The sequence below is a fragment of the Bombus bifarius genome, unplaced genomic scaffold, assembly GCF_011952205.1.
Source record: "Bombus bifarius isolate JDL3187 unplaced genomic scaffold, Bbif_JDL3187 scf7180000009111, whole genome shotgun sequence".
Taxonomy (NCBI): Eukaryota; Metazoa; Arthropoda; class Insecta; order Hymenoptera; family Apidae; genus Bombus; species Bombus bifarius.
The window spans coordinates 48,647-66,400 of NW_022884904.1; the positions used below are offsets into that span (position 1 = coordinate 48,647).

The 17,754-nt window shown below is 34.7% G+C and overlaps 3 protein-coding genes across 8 annotated transcripts; 2 read left to right on the plus strand and 1 right to left on the minus strand.

Moving 5' to 3' along the window:
• Positions 1-236: 236 nt before the first annotated feature.
• On the plus strand, positions 237-2,265 carry LOC117213522 (PI-PLC X domain-containing protein 2). 2 transcript variants are annotated; one of them, XM_033458931.1, is made up of 3 exons: positions 237-507; positions 640-743; positions 1,047-2,265. In XM_033458931.1, exons 1-3 carry the CDS (start codon positions 428-430, stop codon positions 1,910-1,912), a joined length of 1,050 nt encoding a protein of 349 aa, XP_033314822.1. In that variant the 5' UTR covers positions 237-427; the 3' UTR covers positions 1,913-2,265. The 2 variants fall into 2 exon arrangements, with proteins under 2 accessions (XP_033314822.1, XP_033314823.1); XM_033458932.1 differs by having other exon boundaries at positions 238-513.
• On the minus strand, positions 1,362-16,474 carry LOC117213520 (coiled-coil domain-containing protein 47-like). Of its 5 annotated transcripts, XM_033458924.1 has the most exons (6): positions 16,308-16,474; positions 14,768-14,876; positions 13,802-14,523; positions 13,519-13,622; positions 13,327-13,435; positions 9,731-13,090 (listed from the first exon to the last, which is right to left on the minus strand). In XM_033458924.1, exons 2-6 carry the CDS (start codon positions 14,837-14,839, stop codon positions 10,354-10,356), a joined length of 3,744 nt encoding a protein of 1,247 aa, XP_033314815.1. In that variant the 5' UTR covers positions 14,840-14,876; positions 16,308-16,474; the 3' UTR covers positions 9,731-10,353. The 5 variants fall into 5 exon arrangements, with proteins under 5 accessions (XP_033314818.1, XP_033314819.1, XP_033314820.1 ...); XM_033458927.1 differs by lacking the exons at positions 9,731-13,090; positions 13,327-13,435; positions 13,519-13,622; ... (1 more) ...; positions 14,768-14,876; positions 16,308-16,474 and adding exons at positions 1,362-1,495; positions 3,201-3,425; positions 3,519-3,690; positions 3,768-4,764; positions 5,020-5,177; XM_033458928.1 differs by lacking the exons at positions 9,731-13,090; positions 13,327-13,435; positions 13,519-13,622; positions 13,802-14,523; positions 14,768-14,876 and adding exons at positions 2,829-3,425; positions 3,519-3,690; positions 3,768-4,764 and having other exon boundaries at positions 16,308-16,466.
• On the plus strand, positions 5,626-9,324 carry LOC117213521 (kinesin-like protein KIF3B). The gene is made up of 2 exons (XM_033458930.1): positions 5,626-5,994; positions 6,726-9,324. The coding sequence occupies exon 2, from the start codon at positions 6,749-6,751 to the stop codon at positions 8,924-8,926; it is 2,178 nt and encodes a 725-aa protein (XP_033314821.1). The 5' UTR covers positions 5,626-5,994; positions 6,726-6,748; the 3' UTR covers positions 8,927-9,324.
• Positions 16,475-17,754: the final 1,280 nt, after the last annotated feature.

Consider the following 17,754-nt stretch of genomic DNA (forward strand, 5'->3'; position numbering starts at 1 on the left):
ATACTATGCTCCTAGGCCAATAATTAATAATCGTTTGTAGTTCCGTAAAATAAAATACTGTTCTCGTTAAATTTCAATGAAAAATAAAATTTCACATGCACTATTTAGACTTTTGAATTAATTCTCTAAATTTTATCTTCAAAATTATTTAATATAATCGTACTATTTGTGTCAAACACCTCTTTCTAAATCGTACATATTGAAAATATTACAATAATTCATAAAAAAGAACATTCAGATTTTTTTATATAAATAAATATCATGACAGCGTATCGTTAACAGTATCTTTTTTTCTAATGAACTCATTCCCGCAGTTAACTTCTCGGTTGTAGAAAAGAGGGACGCTAAATAACCGAATGACCATGAGGTTAGATTCTATGAATCTGTACCGTCCAGTTGTGTGTCGAAAGAAGGTGCGAGGTGATTAATGCACCATCACCGTGGGAACGTTAATTTGAAAAAGCGATATAAAGCATGGAGAACATCTACTGACGAGTCATTTGACGAGTAGGTGTACGTCACCTACATCATTCCGTTCTTTCGTTATAATAATTCATCAGGAAATTTTCTACAACATCGATACTAAATATATAATAAAATGGAATATGAAATTAAAGGTGTCAGTAATTTTTCACACAGATCAAAACGAAAGAACTCCACCGTAAACGAGGAACTAGAATACTGGATGACTCGGCTACCAGAAGCTTTGAAAAGCCTTCCCATAATACGTTTGGCGATACCCGGTAAGTTTCAAAATATTTTCTCGTCTTATGAAAATCTATATTAGAAGCTAGAAAACTAATATTTATATTTCGAAGTTTTAAAGAGATCATTTAATTTTATTAGATCCAGAAGAATTAATTAATATTAAATTTAGAATTTCTTTCGACGTACACAAAATTTTACATAAAATGAAAATTTTTAAATCACATTGTCAGTTATATATTTCGATATATTTAAAAACTAATGATGCCGTTTCATACAATTATATTGACCTCAAAATTATAAAATTAGTACATGTAATATAAATTGATAACTTCTAATAGGTTCTCATGATACGATGACTTATACCATAAATCGGCACAGTGACGTGGGACCCGACGAACCAAGATACATCAGAGCTCTTGGTCGTTATTGTTCGTTCGTTTCAAAACCTGTTATTTTTAATTGGTCCATTACACAACATGAAAGCATCAAGGATCAGCTCGATGGTGGAATTCGATATTTAGACTTACGCGTGGCGACGAAGCCAACAGATGGGAATATCTATTTTGTTCATGGCTTGTACGGATCGAAAATATATCAACCACTCCATGAAATAGCAGAATGGCTGTCTTATCACAATAACGAGATCGTAATCCTAGATTTTCAACATTTTTATTCATTCTCAGAAATGGATCATCACCATCTCGTTGAAACGATTTTCCGAATATTTCAAACAAAATTATGCCCCATAGCATCTACGTTTAATCACATCACATTACATTGGCTTAATCTGGAAAAGTACCAAGTCATCGTTATTTACAGAAACGAATATGCACAAAATTATACAAATTTATGGCCAAGTGGACTGTGGCGCACTCCATGGCCTAACACCGTTAACGTTAACGAGCTTATAAACTTCTTAGATATCGAATTGAAGACGCGACCATTACAAATCGGTTTCGTATCACAATGCCTCTTAACACCTGATATTCCTTATGTATTGAAACATCTATGCGGTACATTGCAGAGAGATTTAGTACCATCGTGTCAAAAAGTAATTCTTCCGTGGATAAATAAAAAACGACCTGGCCGTGGTGGTTTAAATATCGTTATTGCTGATTTTATATCTGATCACAATTTTTTATTTTGTAAGACAGTCATCAATACTAATAAAAAATTGTATTTCAATGTACAATATTCCGTGTGAAATATTTTGTACTCAAATGCACATATGTATATACAAATTGAATATGAAATTTACGGTTTCAATGCAATCTGTTTGTGAAAAATTATTGTAAAGATATTCTTCTATCATACATTTTCAATGGAAAATTTATTTTACTTCTAAAGAAGTATCTGTATATATAATAAATAGTATAATAGATTCATGTTTATGTTACTTTATTAAAAATCTAAATATTTCATTTTTATTCTAAACCCTGGCATAACTTCTAAAGTTTAATAACATCATAATATCAATGGCTGCAGTACGTTCCTTACTTATAATTTTTAATCTATATAAATATAATACTATGAAATAACAATGATTTGCTTGAAAAGTGCTGATGAAAAAATGTTTTAAGAATAACATTTATGATATTTAGCTAATTGATTAAAAAATATTGAATAAAGTTTCACGTTTAAATGTTCAGTTCATGCACACTGAAATAGTATTTAACATCATATCATTATTATTAAATATTTACTTTCTATAAATCAATATAAATTTCATACTAATATTTTATTCTTATATCCTATATTCTTAATATTTTTGTTCCATTTTTCACTTATATTTTGCTCTATTTAATTTTAACTACTTTGATTAATATATATATATATCATTATTTAAGTAATCAAAAGAATATGCTTTAAGTATTTCAATATGATTTACGAGCAGCATATATCAATATGATTGAAAGGATACATGCGTGAAGAATTTTTTATAGTTATGGTCTACTATTATGATATAAATATTTAGTAAGAATATTTATAACATAAAAGGGTGGATTTCAACAAAAATTGTGCAATAAGTAATATTAATATCAATTCAAAACAACAATTATATATATTGTCTCCATAATATGTTGCTGCACTTTTATCAAGTCAAAGATCTTTATAACATATTATGTTGAGTTTATGGCTTATTTGATAAGTTATAATAATTATGCGCAAAATAAATATGTAACAGTAATGAGATATATTTTCAACAGGAAAACAAGATGGAGGTATATATCACAAATAAAAAATATAAAAGTATTTTTATCTCACAGAGGTCGATTTTAAGTATGTGATATGTACTTACTATACCTCTGTGACAATTTAAAGCTATTTAATGAAATTTTGATAGTTGTAAGAAATACGTAAATATGGTTGAAATGATACAGCTTTGCTATATGAGCTAAATTAAGTAGGCAGTTCAATTGAGCAACTTATAGCTCTTCAAAAGTTTTAACAAATTCTCTATAATTAGTTTTATTTGGTCATAATGCTTTCACCTTAAGCTGCTTCATTTTAGGTGCTCGTTTTTTAGCCAGTCTTCGTTGTTCTTTCTCTTCCCACTTTCTTTGTTTATCAGGATCTTCTTCTTGTAATATACGTTCCTTTTCAGCTCTACGACGTTCTTCTCTTCGCTGTGCAGCTGCTTCAGCTCTTGCTGCATGAGTTGTTTTTAAAAATGCTTCCTCTACTCTTAATCTATTTTTATCCGCTTTGCTTTTACCCTAAAAATAGGATGAAATTTCAATGAATAAAACAACAGTACAAATTAGAATAGTAATATAATTTTAAAAGAATACATATATATATATTCAAACCTCTTTGGATAATTTAAAACGACGTAATTTATCTAATAAATAGAAAGTTAATTGTAAAAGGAGTTTTAATTTTTCTTGACCTTCTGCATTAGTGGTACGTCCTTTAATACTTATATTTAATCCAACAAGTAAAACTCTTTTTACTTCAGGCATTGTTAGCTGAGTTGTATCTCTAAAGTGAAATTAAAGGTATGGCAACATGAAGCAAGAAAAACATTATTCTTAAAACAAAACGTATTTAATACTTACTCTTGTTGTTTTGGACCACTAAATTGATCACTAATATGTATGTAATCTATATATGGTGCAAACTTTGAAAATGCTTGTAAAACTCTTGTATCTAAAATAGCTGATGCTGCTTCAGCAATTTCAGACATTACATAAAAACCTGATGGAAGACCAAATTTTTCCCCTGGTCTCTTTTCTGGACAATAAACACTAATATCAGCCATATCACGTACTAAATGCATTGCAGTCCTTTTTGTAGCTATTGCTAATACAAAACTATCTGTTTCATCTTTTGCTAATTCTACACGTATATGGGCCTGATCATTTTGAGGCCTCACAAGCTGTGCTAGTACCGCAACCAAATCTTGCCTCTTAATTAATTTCAATTCAATTAACATGGAATCGCACCCAACTCTCCCTGAACAATACAAGCTATAATGAGACTGACTTTCTTTTACCAAACCACTTTCAGATATATCTTTGCTTGATTTTCCTGTATCTCCAACAAGAGAGAAATTATCCAACAAAAGCTGCTTATGCTCCATGAGCCACACCTCTGCTATATGGGCATTTTTAAAACGTCCTGCTACATAGTTGATAAAATATACTAATAGCCCAATAATCATTAGTATCTCTAAGTAAAAGCTATCCCATCTTGCACGCAGATGAAGTGGTATTTTTGTGATCGTTAAAGTAGAAGGTTCATCACTTTTTGGCCCTGCACTTCCTCCAGCTGCATCTAATCCCTCAAATTCTTCTTCATCTTGGAAGTGATCAAATTCACTATCACCATCCACAATTAAAACATCTTCCTCGTCGAAATCTTGATTATTATTTGATTCTTTAAGGTGTTCTATATTATGATCATTGATTGTTTGAGCTGGTTTCTCTTCTTCGAAATCTTCAAACTCTGCAAATTCATTGTCTTCGGGAAGCTCTTCATGAAAATGTGCTGTGACCCATATGTTGGTTGCAACCAAGATGATGTGAACTACAACTAACCACAATTTCATTTTGTCTGAAACAGAGAAAGCAGCAAAGAGTTAGGACATTAAAACAATAAACTAAAAAAAAAAATTATGCATATAATCCTATAATTATTCTGTTTGAAACGGGTAACTTCGAGTAATCTGCTATTAAAATAATTATATAAAAGTAATTCCCAAAAATGATATTTTCAGGCTAAAATACGAAGTGCTTGAAAAAGCTTTTAGTGGAATGATTTTATGTAACAGGAATGTTTACTCCTATCAATTTAATGTATTACACTAACTTCACTGTAAATTTATATAAAACTCTTCTAACTTTTCAACATTGATTCCAGTTACTAATTAAATGTAATAATGTTTGTAATAACACTGTCACAGCACCCTTTCGAGGTGACTTGCACGCCACGAAGCTAACTACAAACTAAAACGTCATTTCCTTGATTAAAAGATCGTAGTTATAGATAAGAATAATATTTTAATTGCCTTTTAATTTATGAAATATTTACGTTTGGGAAATTTACTTAATATTTCCCAAACGTGAAATATTTGTTGTACATAACGTAATAATTCTCGAATACAACAGTTATATATATATATATATGTATACATGTGCATATATATACGACCACATTCACATATTTTAATTAAAAAAACACAAAATTATATAAAAATAGTTATTATTTTACTATCATAGTATTCTGAAGATAATATTATATCGATTAACTTTTCCAACGTGAATTAAATAACTTATACCAACATTATTGTTTCCTTCAAGGTTTTAAAAAAATGAAAATGCGATTCGTCGATAAAGTAAATTTCTTCCTACAAACTTTCGTATACCAACATCGACACGACTATCTTGAGAAATATATCCAGTGATTAAACGAGAGATCGATTCAGTAAGTCCGTGGAAACGAGTGAGGGAAGTTGAGTGCGCACGCTTGATTGTAATACGTTTTTCCTGTCAAAATACGATGCGGTTGTTTCTGCGTTTTATCGCAATGCATCGTCAACCGTTCTAATGATTCGTTCGAGCATCGTGCTCTGATTAAAGGAGGAACTCAGACCAACCCACGAATTAGAAGTGTTCGAACAAGTGGAAATAAAAAGAGCGCGCGTTAGTGTAAATCCTAGAAAGCAAATAATGGATCAATACTTTGCGGATAAGGGTAACATGCGGATACGACGAAAAATCGTCGTACCTTTATAGTAACGTGTCTTGTACGTGCGTGCGCTTGTTGCTTGAGAAACTTCAGAAGGTAAGTGTGTATTGCTGGAAAAATATACAGTCCCGACATTTATGTAGAACGTGTCACGCGATGTTTGGTTAAGGTGTACTACGTGTACGTACTTTCGTTTCTTTTTTTCCCGTTAAAAATAACAGAGCATCTAGTCAAAGAATGCTTCGAAAAATCAAGAAAGTTTCTCGCTAAACGTTAACAAAGTCGCGGCCGCATTCCAACGCAATTTTTACGATTTCTCTGCTTAATTCTAATTCGTAATTAAAAAGAAATCGGAATATGCGTGAATTACGAGATGCTTACGAGTACTCTCGCTCCTTGTCGTTAACGAAGAAACGGATACTTAACTTTCGTCGGCGGAATAAAACAATTGTGTTTCGATTAATCAACGACCATGCAGCGGATCCTACACACTACTCCTACACACTAAAGATCACGCAAGTACAAACAGTTACGTCAACCGGCGCCTTGTTCGTCACTTTTCCATTAACGGCAACAATTGCTAAGAAGTACACGTACAATCGTAAAATTAAACAAACGAGACGTCACGTTGCTTCCATAAAACCTTTATTAATTCATAAAACACGATATTATCCGTTTTCTTTACAAGATCAACTATCACTTTTTACGATACGGTTATTTCACAATTTCACCGATTTTGCAATGGGTCGAATGGGATTAAGTATTGATTTTGCAAAGTAGTTGCATGCGTGCTCGAGTCCAGAGTCTCACCGTTGCGTTTTTCTCAGGTGAAGTCGTATCAGCCGTCAACATGGATAAGTCGGACAACCAGCTGAAAACCTGGAAAAAGAAGAGCATGAAGACGAGCGGCTCGGCGGACGTCGTGACCCAGCGCGTCCAGGTGGTCGTGCGTTGCAGACCGATGGACGAGAAGGAGTTAGCCCGTGGTTATACGCGTGTGGTCGACGTATTCCCTTCGAGGGGAGTGGTCGAGATTCGTCATCCGCGGGACGATCCTTCCACCGACAATGTGAAAGTTTTCACGTTCGATGCGGTCTATGACTGGAATTCCAGCCAACAAGACCTCTACGAGGAAACGGTCAGGCCACTGGTATCCTCGGTTCTTGACGGTTTCAACGGTACCATCTTCGCTTACGGCCAAACCGGAACAGGCAAAACGTACACCATGGAGGGCCTGAAGAGCGATCACGAGAGACGCGGTGTAATTCCACGATCGTTCGAGCATATTTTTAATCACATAGGCAGATCAGAGAACATGCAATATCTGGTGAGAGCTAGTTACCTTGAAATATATCAGGAAGAGATTCGCGACCTTTTGCAGCCCGATCAGAGTCTCCGATTCGAGTTGAAGGAGAAACCAGACACTGGTGTATTCGTTAAAGACCTATCCACGTCGGTGTGCAAGAGCGCCGTTGAAATTCAGCAGTTGATGAACACCGGAAATCAGAATAGAACCATTGGCGCGACGAATATGAACGAACATAGTTCCAGGTCGCACGCGATATTTTTGATCACTATTGAAATGGGATCGATTGATGATAGCAGTGGGATTAGGGTCGGTCGTTTGAACCTGGTAGATCTTGCGGGCAGTGAAAGGCAAAGCAAGACTGGAGCCTCTGGCGAGAGACTCAAGGAAGCCAGTAAAATCAATTTGAGCTTATCAGCACTAGGAAATGTAATTTCGGCCCTGGTAGACGGGAAGACAACGCACGTGCCGTATAGAGATTCCAAGTTAACGCGGCTGCTGCAGGACTCTTTAGGTGGTAACTCGAAGACCATCATGGTTGCAAACATTGGGCCCGCTAGTTACAATTACGACGAGTCTTTGACAACGTTACGGTACGCGAATCGGGCGAAGAACATTAAGAACAAACCAAAAATAAACGAAGATCCGAAGGACGCGCTATTGAGACAGTATCAGGAAGAGATCGGCCGATTGAAGGAGAAGCTGGCGCAAAAGGGCACTGTGCAGAGACGAAAGAAGAAATCGAAGAGAAAGAAAGGAGACGAAGCCATGGACTCAGAGTCGGAAGCGGAAGACAGTCGGGGAGAGGATAATAAAATAGAGACTGATAAGAAATTAATTGCGGAACAATTGAAAGCCGAGAAGCAAGAGACGGAGGCACTCATAATGAGAATAAAGGATTTGGAAAGTAAGATGCTTTGCGGTGGTAAGAATATCATTGACCATACTAACGAACAACAGAGAACACTGGAACAGAAAGCCGCGGAAATTGCCGAGAGAAAGAAACGAGAGGTCGAAATGCAACAGAAACTGGAGGACGAAGAGCTAACTATGCTAGGCGTGAAAGAAACTTATTCGAACTTGCAACAAGAAGTGGATGTGAAGTCGAGGAAGCTCAGGAAATGTTTCAATAAGTTACAAGTTCTCAAGCAGGAACTCGAAGACGTCACTAACGACTTCAACAGAGACAGAAGAGACTTAGAACAAACTCAACACGAGCTAATGAAGGAACTAAAACTAAAGTATCTTATAATCGAGAATTTCATTCCCGACGAAGAGAAGAATAAGATCCTATCGAGAATTCACCTCGACGAAGAAGAAGACGGTTGGGTAGTAAAGGAAACAGAACCATCCAGCGTAGACTTGATAAGGAGACCCACGTCGATTCCTGGTGCCCGTAGGCCAGTCTCCGAATATGCCCGAATTGCTCTAGCCATGGGAGGAGGTAGTCGTTATGCGGGTGAAAATATATTGAATCTAGACCTAGATATGCCAGCTAGAACAACGCTAGACTATCAAGGACCCGCTATCGCACCTACGATTCAAGCTGTTCTCGAAGAAGCGTTGCGAGACGAAGGAGACATTGACGTCGATGCGTCTAGTGCGAAACTTAGATCGAAACCACGTTTACAATCCGCGAAAATACGACCTAAAAGCGTTGGAAAGATCCCTCAAATCCCAGCGCCGGTTTATCCAAAGATGAGAGGTCTCGTACCGAAGTAGACAATTTTTTAATACGTTCCGATAAAGTCTGTAAAGAAACGTGTAAATATTGTACGAACCGCATTGTGAGCTTTGATTAATATATATATATATATATATATGTATGTATATAATTATATGTATTAATATAATTATATATATACATATATATATAATTATACGATTCGTTGTGATACGACACATGGTACTCTGTGTGCATCGATAGGCACGAAATAGCCGAAATCTTTGTAACTCTCTAGTCAGTGTGCACTGTGCAGCCACATGGTATTAATATATCGATTATTTCTGTGTCCAAGTCAGATTCCTATTCGTTTATGAAGACTGGAATGCGTAATTTTTGTTTGCCTTTTTTGTAGTATTTGTTAGAATAGAAATGCGAAACATAAGAAGAAATATAACTCGTTTATGTGTTTTTTTCCTTCTTTATACAATTAAACTTATGTGCTTTAATCTCACTAGTAACACTACCGAGTTTAAGGATTTTTTGTATCTTTGTAGTTTTGCGGATACATGGAGAACTTACACGCTTAAAAGTATTTACAAATGAAGATTGTAGTTTACTCATTTAATCTAATGCTTTTTACAATTCTTCTTTTTTACTGTAAAATTACATATAGTTACCCTTGATATTATATATATATATATATTTTTTTTTTAAACATTAAAAGTGCTTGTAAAAATAACATCATTACTTTCGACTCCTTTGATATTTTATCACACGTATCTGAAACTGCTAAATTATAAAACGATGAACAATTGATCGAATTAAAATTAGCATAACAAAATTGTAGTATAAAGTAGTCGTTTTTTCGTTTCAAGTTCTTTTTTTCTTTACTTACTTTCGTCCCGTTGACATCGATCGTTTTTTAAAAACACTCCATCTTTAGAAACACTCACTCCACGCCTGTACGCGATACACTTTAAGAAAGATTTCATTGTATTTTTTTTTTCTTTTGTATTTAATTTTCTCGTTACCGACGAGGGCGAGATGCGCGATTATAAACGTATAAAAAACGACGGGGAAATAAATTTTTCTGCACGAAGAGAAACGACAAATGTAAATGTGAAATATATCGGGAAGTCCTGTGACAATGAAATAAGCGTATTATTAACCTTTTTTCTTTCTTGTAGAAATGATCAGGGTACTTCTGATTGGCATAGTAGTGAAAAAGTTACTCTACTAACGTAGTAGTGAAAAAGAGCGCTACATTAAAACGTATTTACATCAATTCTGTTAAATTATAAACTCAACAGGATCCTGATCATCTCTAAATCTTGATTAGAGTTCTTGAACTAGTAACATTTAAACATTCACATTAGACACTGTAATAGTGTCTAAGGTAAAAATCCCTTAACAATTGTAAATAGCTTTACAATTATGTAAAATTTCTGTATATTCTCGATTAGCCTGTAAATCGAATGTCACGTTAATAGAAACGCTGTTGTTGCACGTAATTTCCGTATGGTTGTTGTTGTTGTTGCTGTGAATAACTGGAAGAATGAGCCGTGGCCGATCCAACGTAAGCTGATGTATCGTAATTTTGTTGAGTCGGATATTGATTCGATGTCATGGACGGTCCACTGTATTGACCCTGATTCCCTAGACCACCGTATCCTTGATAATTATAACTATTGTCCATGTAACCCTGATTACCACTATAAACTTGTTGAGGATAATTTTGGAATTGTTGATTGGACATGTTTGGATAACTTAAAGAAGGTCCTTGTGGACGGGAGCAAGATTGTTGATTATTTTGAACATATTCTTGATTATAAAAACTCGGCATTGCAGCTGTTGATGTGTTAGACATTGAATCTACCGGTTTCGCCATATTTTTCTCAGAATTATCGTTTCCGAGTGGTAGATGCGATTTTGGCACGTATTTGTTTGGAAGATCACCCATTATGTTAGCTATCAGTCGCTTCGTCTCGTTTAAAATCGCATTTGGGTCGTTAGTTTTCGTTAATTCCTTTGATCTTACGGGAGAACGTGACCTCGAACGTGAGTGAGAGCGCGTCCATGATCGCGGCGAATTTGACAATGATTTCGAAAACGCTCGTGACTTTTTCTTTGCTTTTTCATTCTCACTAACATTTTTATCCGCTGCTTTATATATATCTTCAAACGTGTAATCATCATCATCATCTGATAAATCTAACTTCGTCTTTTGTTTATCGTCACTGTCATTTTTAATCTGTTGTTCTTCCTCGTCATCGTTCGCGAACATATCTATCTTAGGTTTCCATTTATCTTCCTCCTCTACGAGATTTTGATTTGCCTTACGTCCGGAGAATGGAGAAATACTCCTATTCAACTTAGACGTAATCTCCACTTTTTCTGGCGTTGGAGATTTTATTTTTGGTACTGCTGACGCTACCGACGTCATGCCCAAATTAACAAACGCTCTTAACTTTTCTACTCGAACTGGGTCGGTTACTTCTAACTTCTTTAAAAAATTAATAAGTCCATGTTGTTCCTGAGTGGTTAGGTCTTTAAAATTCTGTAAAAGCGATTTCAAGTCCGAATCCGATAAACTCTCCATTCTGGAAGTTTGGCGTTCAACTGTATCCACCGTTGTTGAAACAGTAGGTGCAGCATGCGTTGTAGTCTCAGGTAGAGTATTATTTCCACTTGATAGTCCTTTAACGAAATCTGCGGTAGTTACTGGTTTATCAGAATTTTTAGATGCCTCAGCCATTCCTACAACTGCGTTAATGAGAGTTTCTAATTCTTCCTGCGATACGTTAGATCTACCTTGAGCTACCAAAGCAGCTGCTATCTGTTGAGCTATAGCTACCTTATCTACAGTTCCGACACCAGGTACGCTAACGGGTTCGGACTTAATGGCGGGTGTAATTATCTCAACCGGCCTTTGGTAGATAGCTGTTCTAGGCATATAGCTCGTCGATCTGGCAGCTTCTAGTTCGTGTTTCTTCTTTTTCTCCTCTTCCATTTTCTTTTTGCTTTCTGTTGCCTTATGCAGCAATTGAGCAATATTTTGTATCGCGGTTTTTGTTGGCGTTATGGCCATTTTTTCTATCATTCCCGCAAATAATTGGCCTTTTAATTTTTCTTTAACCGTTTCAAACAATACACACACTTCTTCGTCATACAGTAATTCCTCGGCAGAATTAGGTTTCGCTTTTTCCGCTGCTAACGCTTTCGAAAGAAGGGATACTATCTTTGGTCCAAGAGAACCTAACTGACCCTCTAGTGCAGTAAGTAATCGCAATAAACCGACAACTTCTAAATCCTCGGTCAATACCTCGTCTGGTATAGGGCTCGGAGACTTGTCTGTTACCGGATATGGTGTCGCGTAATGTATCGGTCTGGTACGTGGTGGAATTCCCCGAGGATAATAAGTGCTTCTATACATGCTTCCTCTTCCACGTATGTATGAAGAGTAAGCGTAATCACGTTCTCTAATGTCATGACGATCATAATAATCCGTCTTTATTGTTTTCGTACCGACATACTCCACTTCGTCATCGCTCTCCACACGATGGCGACTTCTTTTAGGCGATCTGTCGCGCCTGCTCGATGGAATCCATTTTTCCGGTGGCTTATCTTCCGGCAATTCTAATCGTTTCCTGATCTCTTCCTTCCGCTGTTGCAGCTGTTCATTATGAATTTCCCGCATTCGTTTATTCCAAAACTCGATCCACTCCGGTTTAAAGTCATGTTTGCTTGGATCTTTACCTTCGGCTTGTAATTCTTTATATCGCCTATTCCAAAACTTTTTCCATTCGTCGGGATAAGATGGATGCTTTTCTGGGTTTTTCTCGTGGAACTTCAACGCGCGATCAAGAGTTTCTTCGGCACGTCTGATTTGTTCTCGATATTTGTCCCACTTATCTCGCTCCCTAAGAGGTTCTGGGGAACGCGAACGTGAACGAGTGTGAGAACGCGTACGATCTCGCGAATATCGCGATTTACTACGATATTTCCCACTTTTATCTACTGAACTGGCTTTACGATTACGAATAGGTGTTCGTGATCTCGAACGCGATGGCGATGGGCTACTTGATATGCTCGAAAGCGACGAGAGAGATTTCGTCTCGTCGGAGGGGCGTTTGGGGGACTTTTTCACGTTCTCTTCGTCTTTATCTAGGGGTTTACGAATACTTAATTTATCCCTTGTGAGAATACGGATCTTGAAACCCCTAAAAAAAGACAAAACATTAATTCAACACTTGATTTTGAGTGGCTTTATTAACGAAGGAAGGCATATGATCATATTCCATATATTTATATTGTTTCTGGATTATCATATTACTCGTCAAATTTATTTAAACGAAGAAAATGTCAAAAATTAAATATTGACAAAAACATTAAACGAATCCTGTTAAATCAAAATATTATATACACAATTCGTAATCAAAGGTAAGCATTAACTTACGATTTAGTGGTATCTGACTTCGAGTCTGTTTTCTTCGGCGATGATTTTTCATTTTTCTTATCTTCACTTTTATGTTTATTGTCTTGCTTCTCATTGGCAGGTTGAGAATCTTAATACAAGATTATTGAACGATTCAATACTTGTAAATACACAAACGATGTACATTGAAGATATAGATTGTCATATACTCACCTTTCTTTGAACTACTATTACCAGTCATTTCTGCCATCTTCTCTTCAAAGTTCGTTACCCATCGCACATCGTAAACATCCATAAATGTTAATTCTGGCGTTTCCCTGCACGTAGGAAACAGCCATTGATTTAAAGGAAAAGTAAATTAAATTACGAAGATCATTAACGCGCACCTTGTTGAATCACGTTCATAAACATTCGTAAAATCACGCGAACCGATGTTCGTATAATGTTCGACCGTATAGAAAGCCGAAAATGTGAAAAGGTAAATATCATGACTTACCTAAAATGATAGTCCTGATAGACCCTCTTGATGTATTGCATTTTACTCTTTTCGAATTGATTCTTGTCGACCAACTGCGGTTGTAATCTTCCAAATCGTTCTTCGATCTTCTTTGCCACTAACACAGATATTTCATTAGCTCCACGCTTATAATTAGGAGTACGCGGTAATTCCGTAATTGCTCGCGATATTGTTGGAAAATGTCTATTTAGATAAGTTATTCTGTGATTATAGCTGGTAATGTGAGCCATAACAGTGCGAGGATCACCTCGTTTATCACACAAAACACATGTATAACTGGGTTCACAAGAGTCATTGTCAACCAGTTCAAGCAGATATTCAAGACCAACAAGCGGTGAACTTCTATGTCGATCCAGACTCATCTGAATCGTAGTTGTTCTAGTTATTTGATCTTCCATGCCAGGCGGTATTGGTTCACCAGGTGCCAAGCCATCACCAATAGCCGTCGATTGAACAGGTGGGGCTGTTTTCACAATATCTGACCGTTTGGACCATAACAATACTGGGTATGGCCATTCGTTTAATTTCATTTTGTGACGACTACACATATTATGATTTAGTAATTTATGAGCTCCAAATAGAGCAATATTACAGATATGACACCATATATCACCATCTTCTGTCTCAGAATATACAGGTCTGAGAGTGCCATCTTCGGCAGTGACACTGCTCCTCATTAAACGTTTTCGATCATATTCTTCCTGTGAAATATAAACACTTTATAGAATGGGCAAATAACATATCACAGAATATAAATATATAACATTAATTTGGATATGAAAGTAGTAGAAGATTTTTTATTATAGAAACACAGATTTCCTTTGCGAATTCTGCTTTGGATTAGATATGTTGTATGTATCTAACTTTAGCAAATGTGTATTACAATATATCTAAGGTTCTAATAAATAACAATATCTTTTACAAACAATTCCTATTACGCATTACCTTTTCTTTATCTGCTTCAGATAAATGAGAGGGATTGCGTCCCTCTATATCCAGATCATCAAAGTTTTGCATGGTTAACCACGTCTATGAAAAATTGTTGCTGAGTTTTCTGAAAATATAAAAGTGCTATCATGTTTGAGAATGATAACAATGCAGCATTAGGGCTGGCATAAAAGTATAAGAATTAGTTAATTGCACTACAATTACTATAAAGTACATAAAGTTAATAGTATAGAAAAATACATTCTTGATTAATTATAAATAATAAATTGGAAACAAATATATAGTTACTCTAAAGAAAACTTGAAATTATAAAAGTAATATACATATAGTCAATGCTCGCTAATATCTGTAGAAACGATATATTCACAGAATAATAATGTTATTTTATAAGCCAACCCTGCAGCAGCAATTTCATTTAATCATTTGTGATTTATTTTTTTCAAAGTTTTTTATAATAAAGCTACAGATGTAAAAAAACTATACTTACCCATTTAATGTTGTATATACTATAATACTTAAACAATTTATATACACATATAATATTATTTAAATGTGAAGTTTCCATCGAGTAAATTTTATGTTAAATAGGTTTATTATAACTTTATATTTGAAAGCAAATAGCTTAATGCTAACTGCTTATAAGTGCTGTAAAATATTGCTGAATAGATAATTTCAGCAACAGAAAATACAACACAAATACTTAAATACATTTTAAACAAGTTCTTATAACACACTTCATAATATAAATCAATTTTTATATATGTACTTACATATTTAGGCTAACAACTCTAAAAAGTAATTGGGCTCCTAAAGGAATTCATATTAAAAGAGATTTGTTTTTTTTAAATAAGAAGTAATTTATGTTATTATTATTACTATTACTACTACTTATAATTTTTTTGGAATATAGGAATCAATCCCTAGCTACTTACCGATAGAAAGGAAACCTCATATTTCCAATAATGTTTCCAGGATACACAAGTACCACAAAACATTAAACAAAGTGCACCATGTAAAGACACTAACATCACACAAAGTTAATATTTAAAATTACTTTGCGACTGATAATAAAAAGAGAAAAACATAGCCATTCAGGTTGAAATAAAATCATGTTATATATAGAATGAACACAGCTAATACGAATAAAGCTGTGAGTTTTGTTGTTAATAGGAGAATAAACGAGACTTATATAAACAATGTGTGTCTTTTTATTAAGCGGTGCTTGCTTAAACAAATTATGCTGCTAATAACATAATAGGAATAACAAAATCATGATGAAAATTTCGGAACAACCTGTAATACAGGTAACCAAAAGGCTGTTCGATCGATTTAATCCATAAAAATATAATACAGTGGTATTTTCACTCGCGTCGCTAATTTTTGGCAATCAAGCGATCATAGCCAAATGGCGAACCCTTGATTTTTAATTAATTCTCCCTTTTACACTGCTATTTTTTTTTTTCGTTTCTTTCGACGACTTTACCCTTAAATTATAACCTCCCATAACATCGAAATAAAAAGAATAAGCTTGACTTACCGAATTACCAATGCACGATGATCATATTCAGTAATTCTGTCCGTGTAGATTTTTGCTTCTTTAATTTTGTTTTCGACAAAACCTTTCGGTAGCCATATCGAAAAAGAAATATTCAACGAGCAAAGATCTGCGCATGACTGGCCTGCATATAGAGGTCGTGTTCGGTAATTAATTGCTGGTAGAAAACTTTATTACCAACGTGAATTTTTTTCCTGTTTTTACAACACCCGATAAATATATACATTTATGCGTATGTATACCGACAAAGTCAATGATGTATGCTTCCATTTTTAAATCAATTTGAATGAAAACCGCTGTTGAATCATGCTACAAAGTACTGTTAAATATGTATATATTTAAATAAATTATGCATCTGAAACGAAAATAAAATAAATAATAAATTCTATTTCTAGATGTTAATACATATAGAAAAAAGTAACATCAAAGAGGTTTCTTCTGTTCCCTTTCATTTCTTCCTTACATTTGTTTTCCATTTGAATTTCTTATCGATAGAAGCGATGTAAATTTTTATAATGCCGTTAAAATATTGTATTTCGTAGTATCGATTACGTCGTAGCAACAAATTTGTATATACGTTCATTAGACAGATATAAATATGAATGTATGATAGTATAATACATTCGTTATTCAATTTTTCATAAAATTCTAGAAAAGATGCGAAAAATCGTATTCGAAAGCTCTACATTATTTACCGAGCTACTATGCTCGCGACAAAGTTTTCCAATATTTTAGTTGAGATATATCGGTAGATCAAAAATATCGAAAAGCTATTTGGTATGTTTGCCTTTGTAAACGGGTACTGAGAAACTATGTCACAACTTTGTGAAATTTGAATCTTTTATACTCTTTCAGTTTTCAATTTCAAAGTTGGAATTGTTTTTAATCCGAAACACGCTCGAATGCTCTTTGTAACCTTTTTCCGTCGTGTTAAGGGTGTCAATAAATAAATCTCTGCACGATATTTATCGATACAGAATTATTAGAATTTATTTGCCATTAAATACGATATTTCGATTTGCGCGCATTAAAAGGATTTTCCAAGCATCGAAACCGAGTTTCTCCAACAAAATCCGAAGGAGATTGAAAAACTTTGAGGAAACATCCTAATTAGGATGCCTTAGTTAATGGAGGGAATTAAAAATAAATTGAAAGGAAATGGTAAAACAAATTGGAAGAATATCCAGTTTCTGGAAAGACGTTAGTAATAAGTTTTATGATTTACCGGGCCGGCTGGAGAGTATCTTTCCTGATTAAAATTAGAAAAGTTTGGAAAAATGGCGCTTCGTCATTTGCTTTGCAAGTTGGAATTAATTAAAAAAATCCCGATTAAATTCATGCTAAGTACGACAGAAAAATAGGTTAAGTTAATATCAGGCTGATATTATATTCGAAGGTAGGTGAGTAATTACATCGATCTAATCGAGTT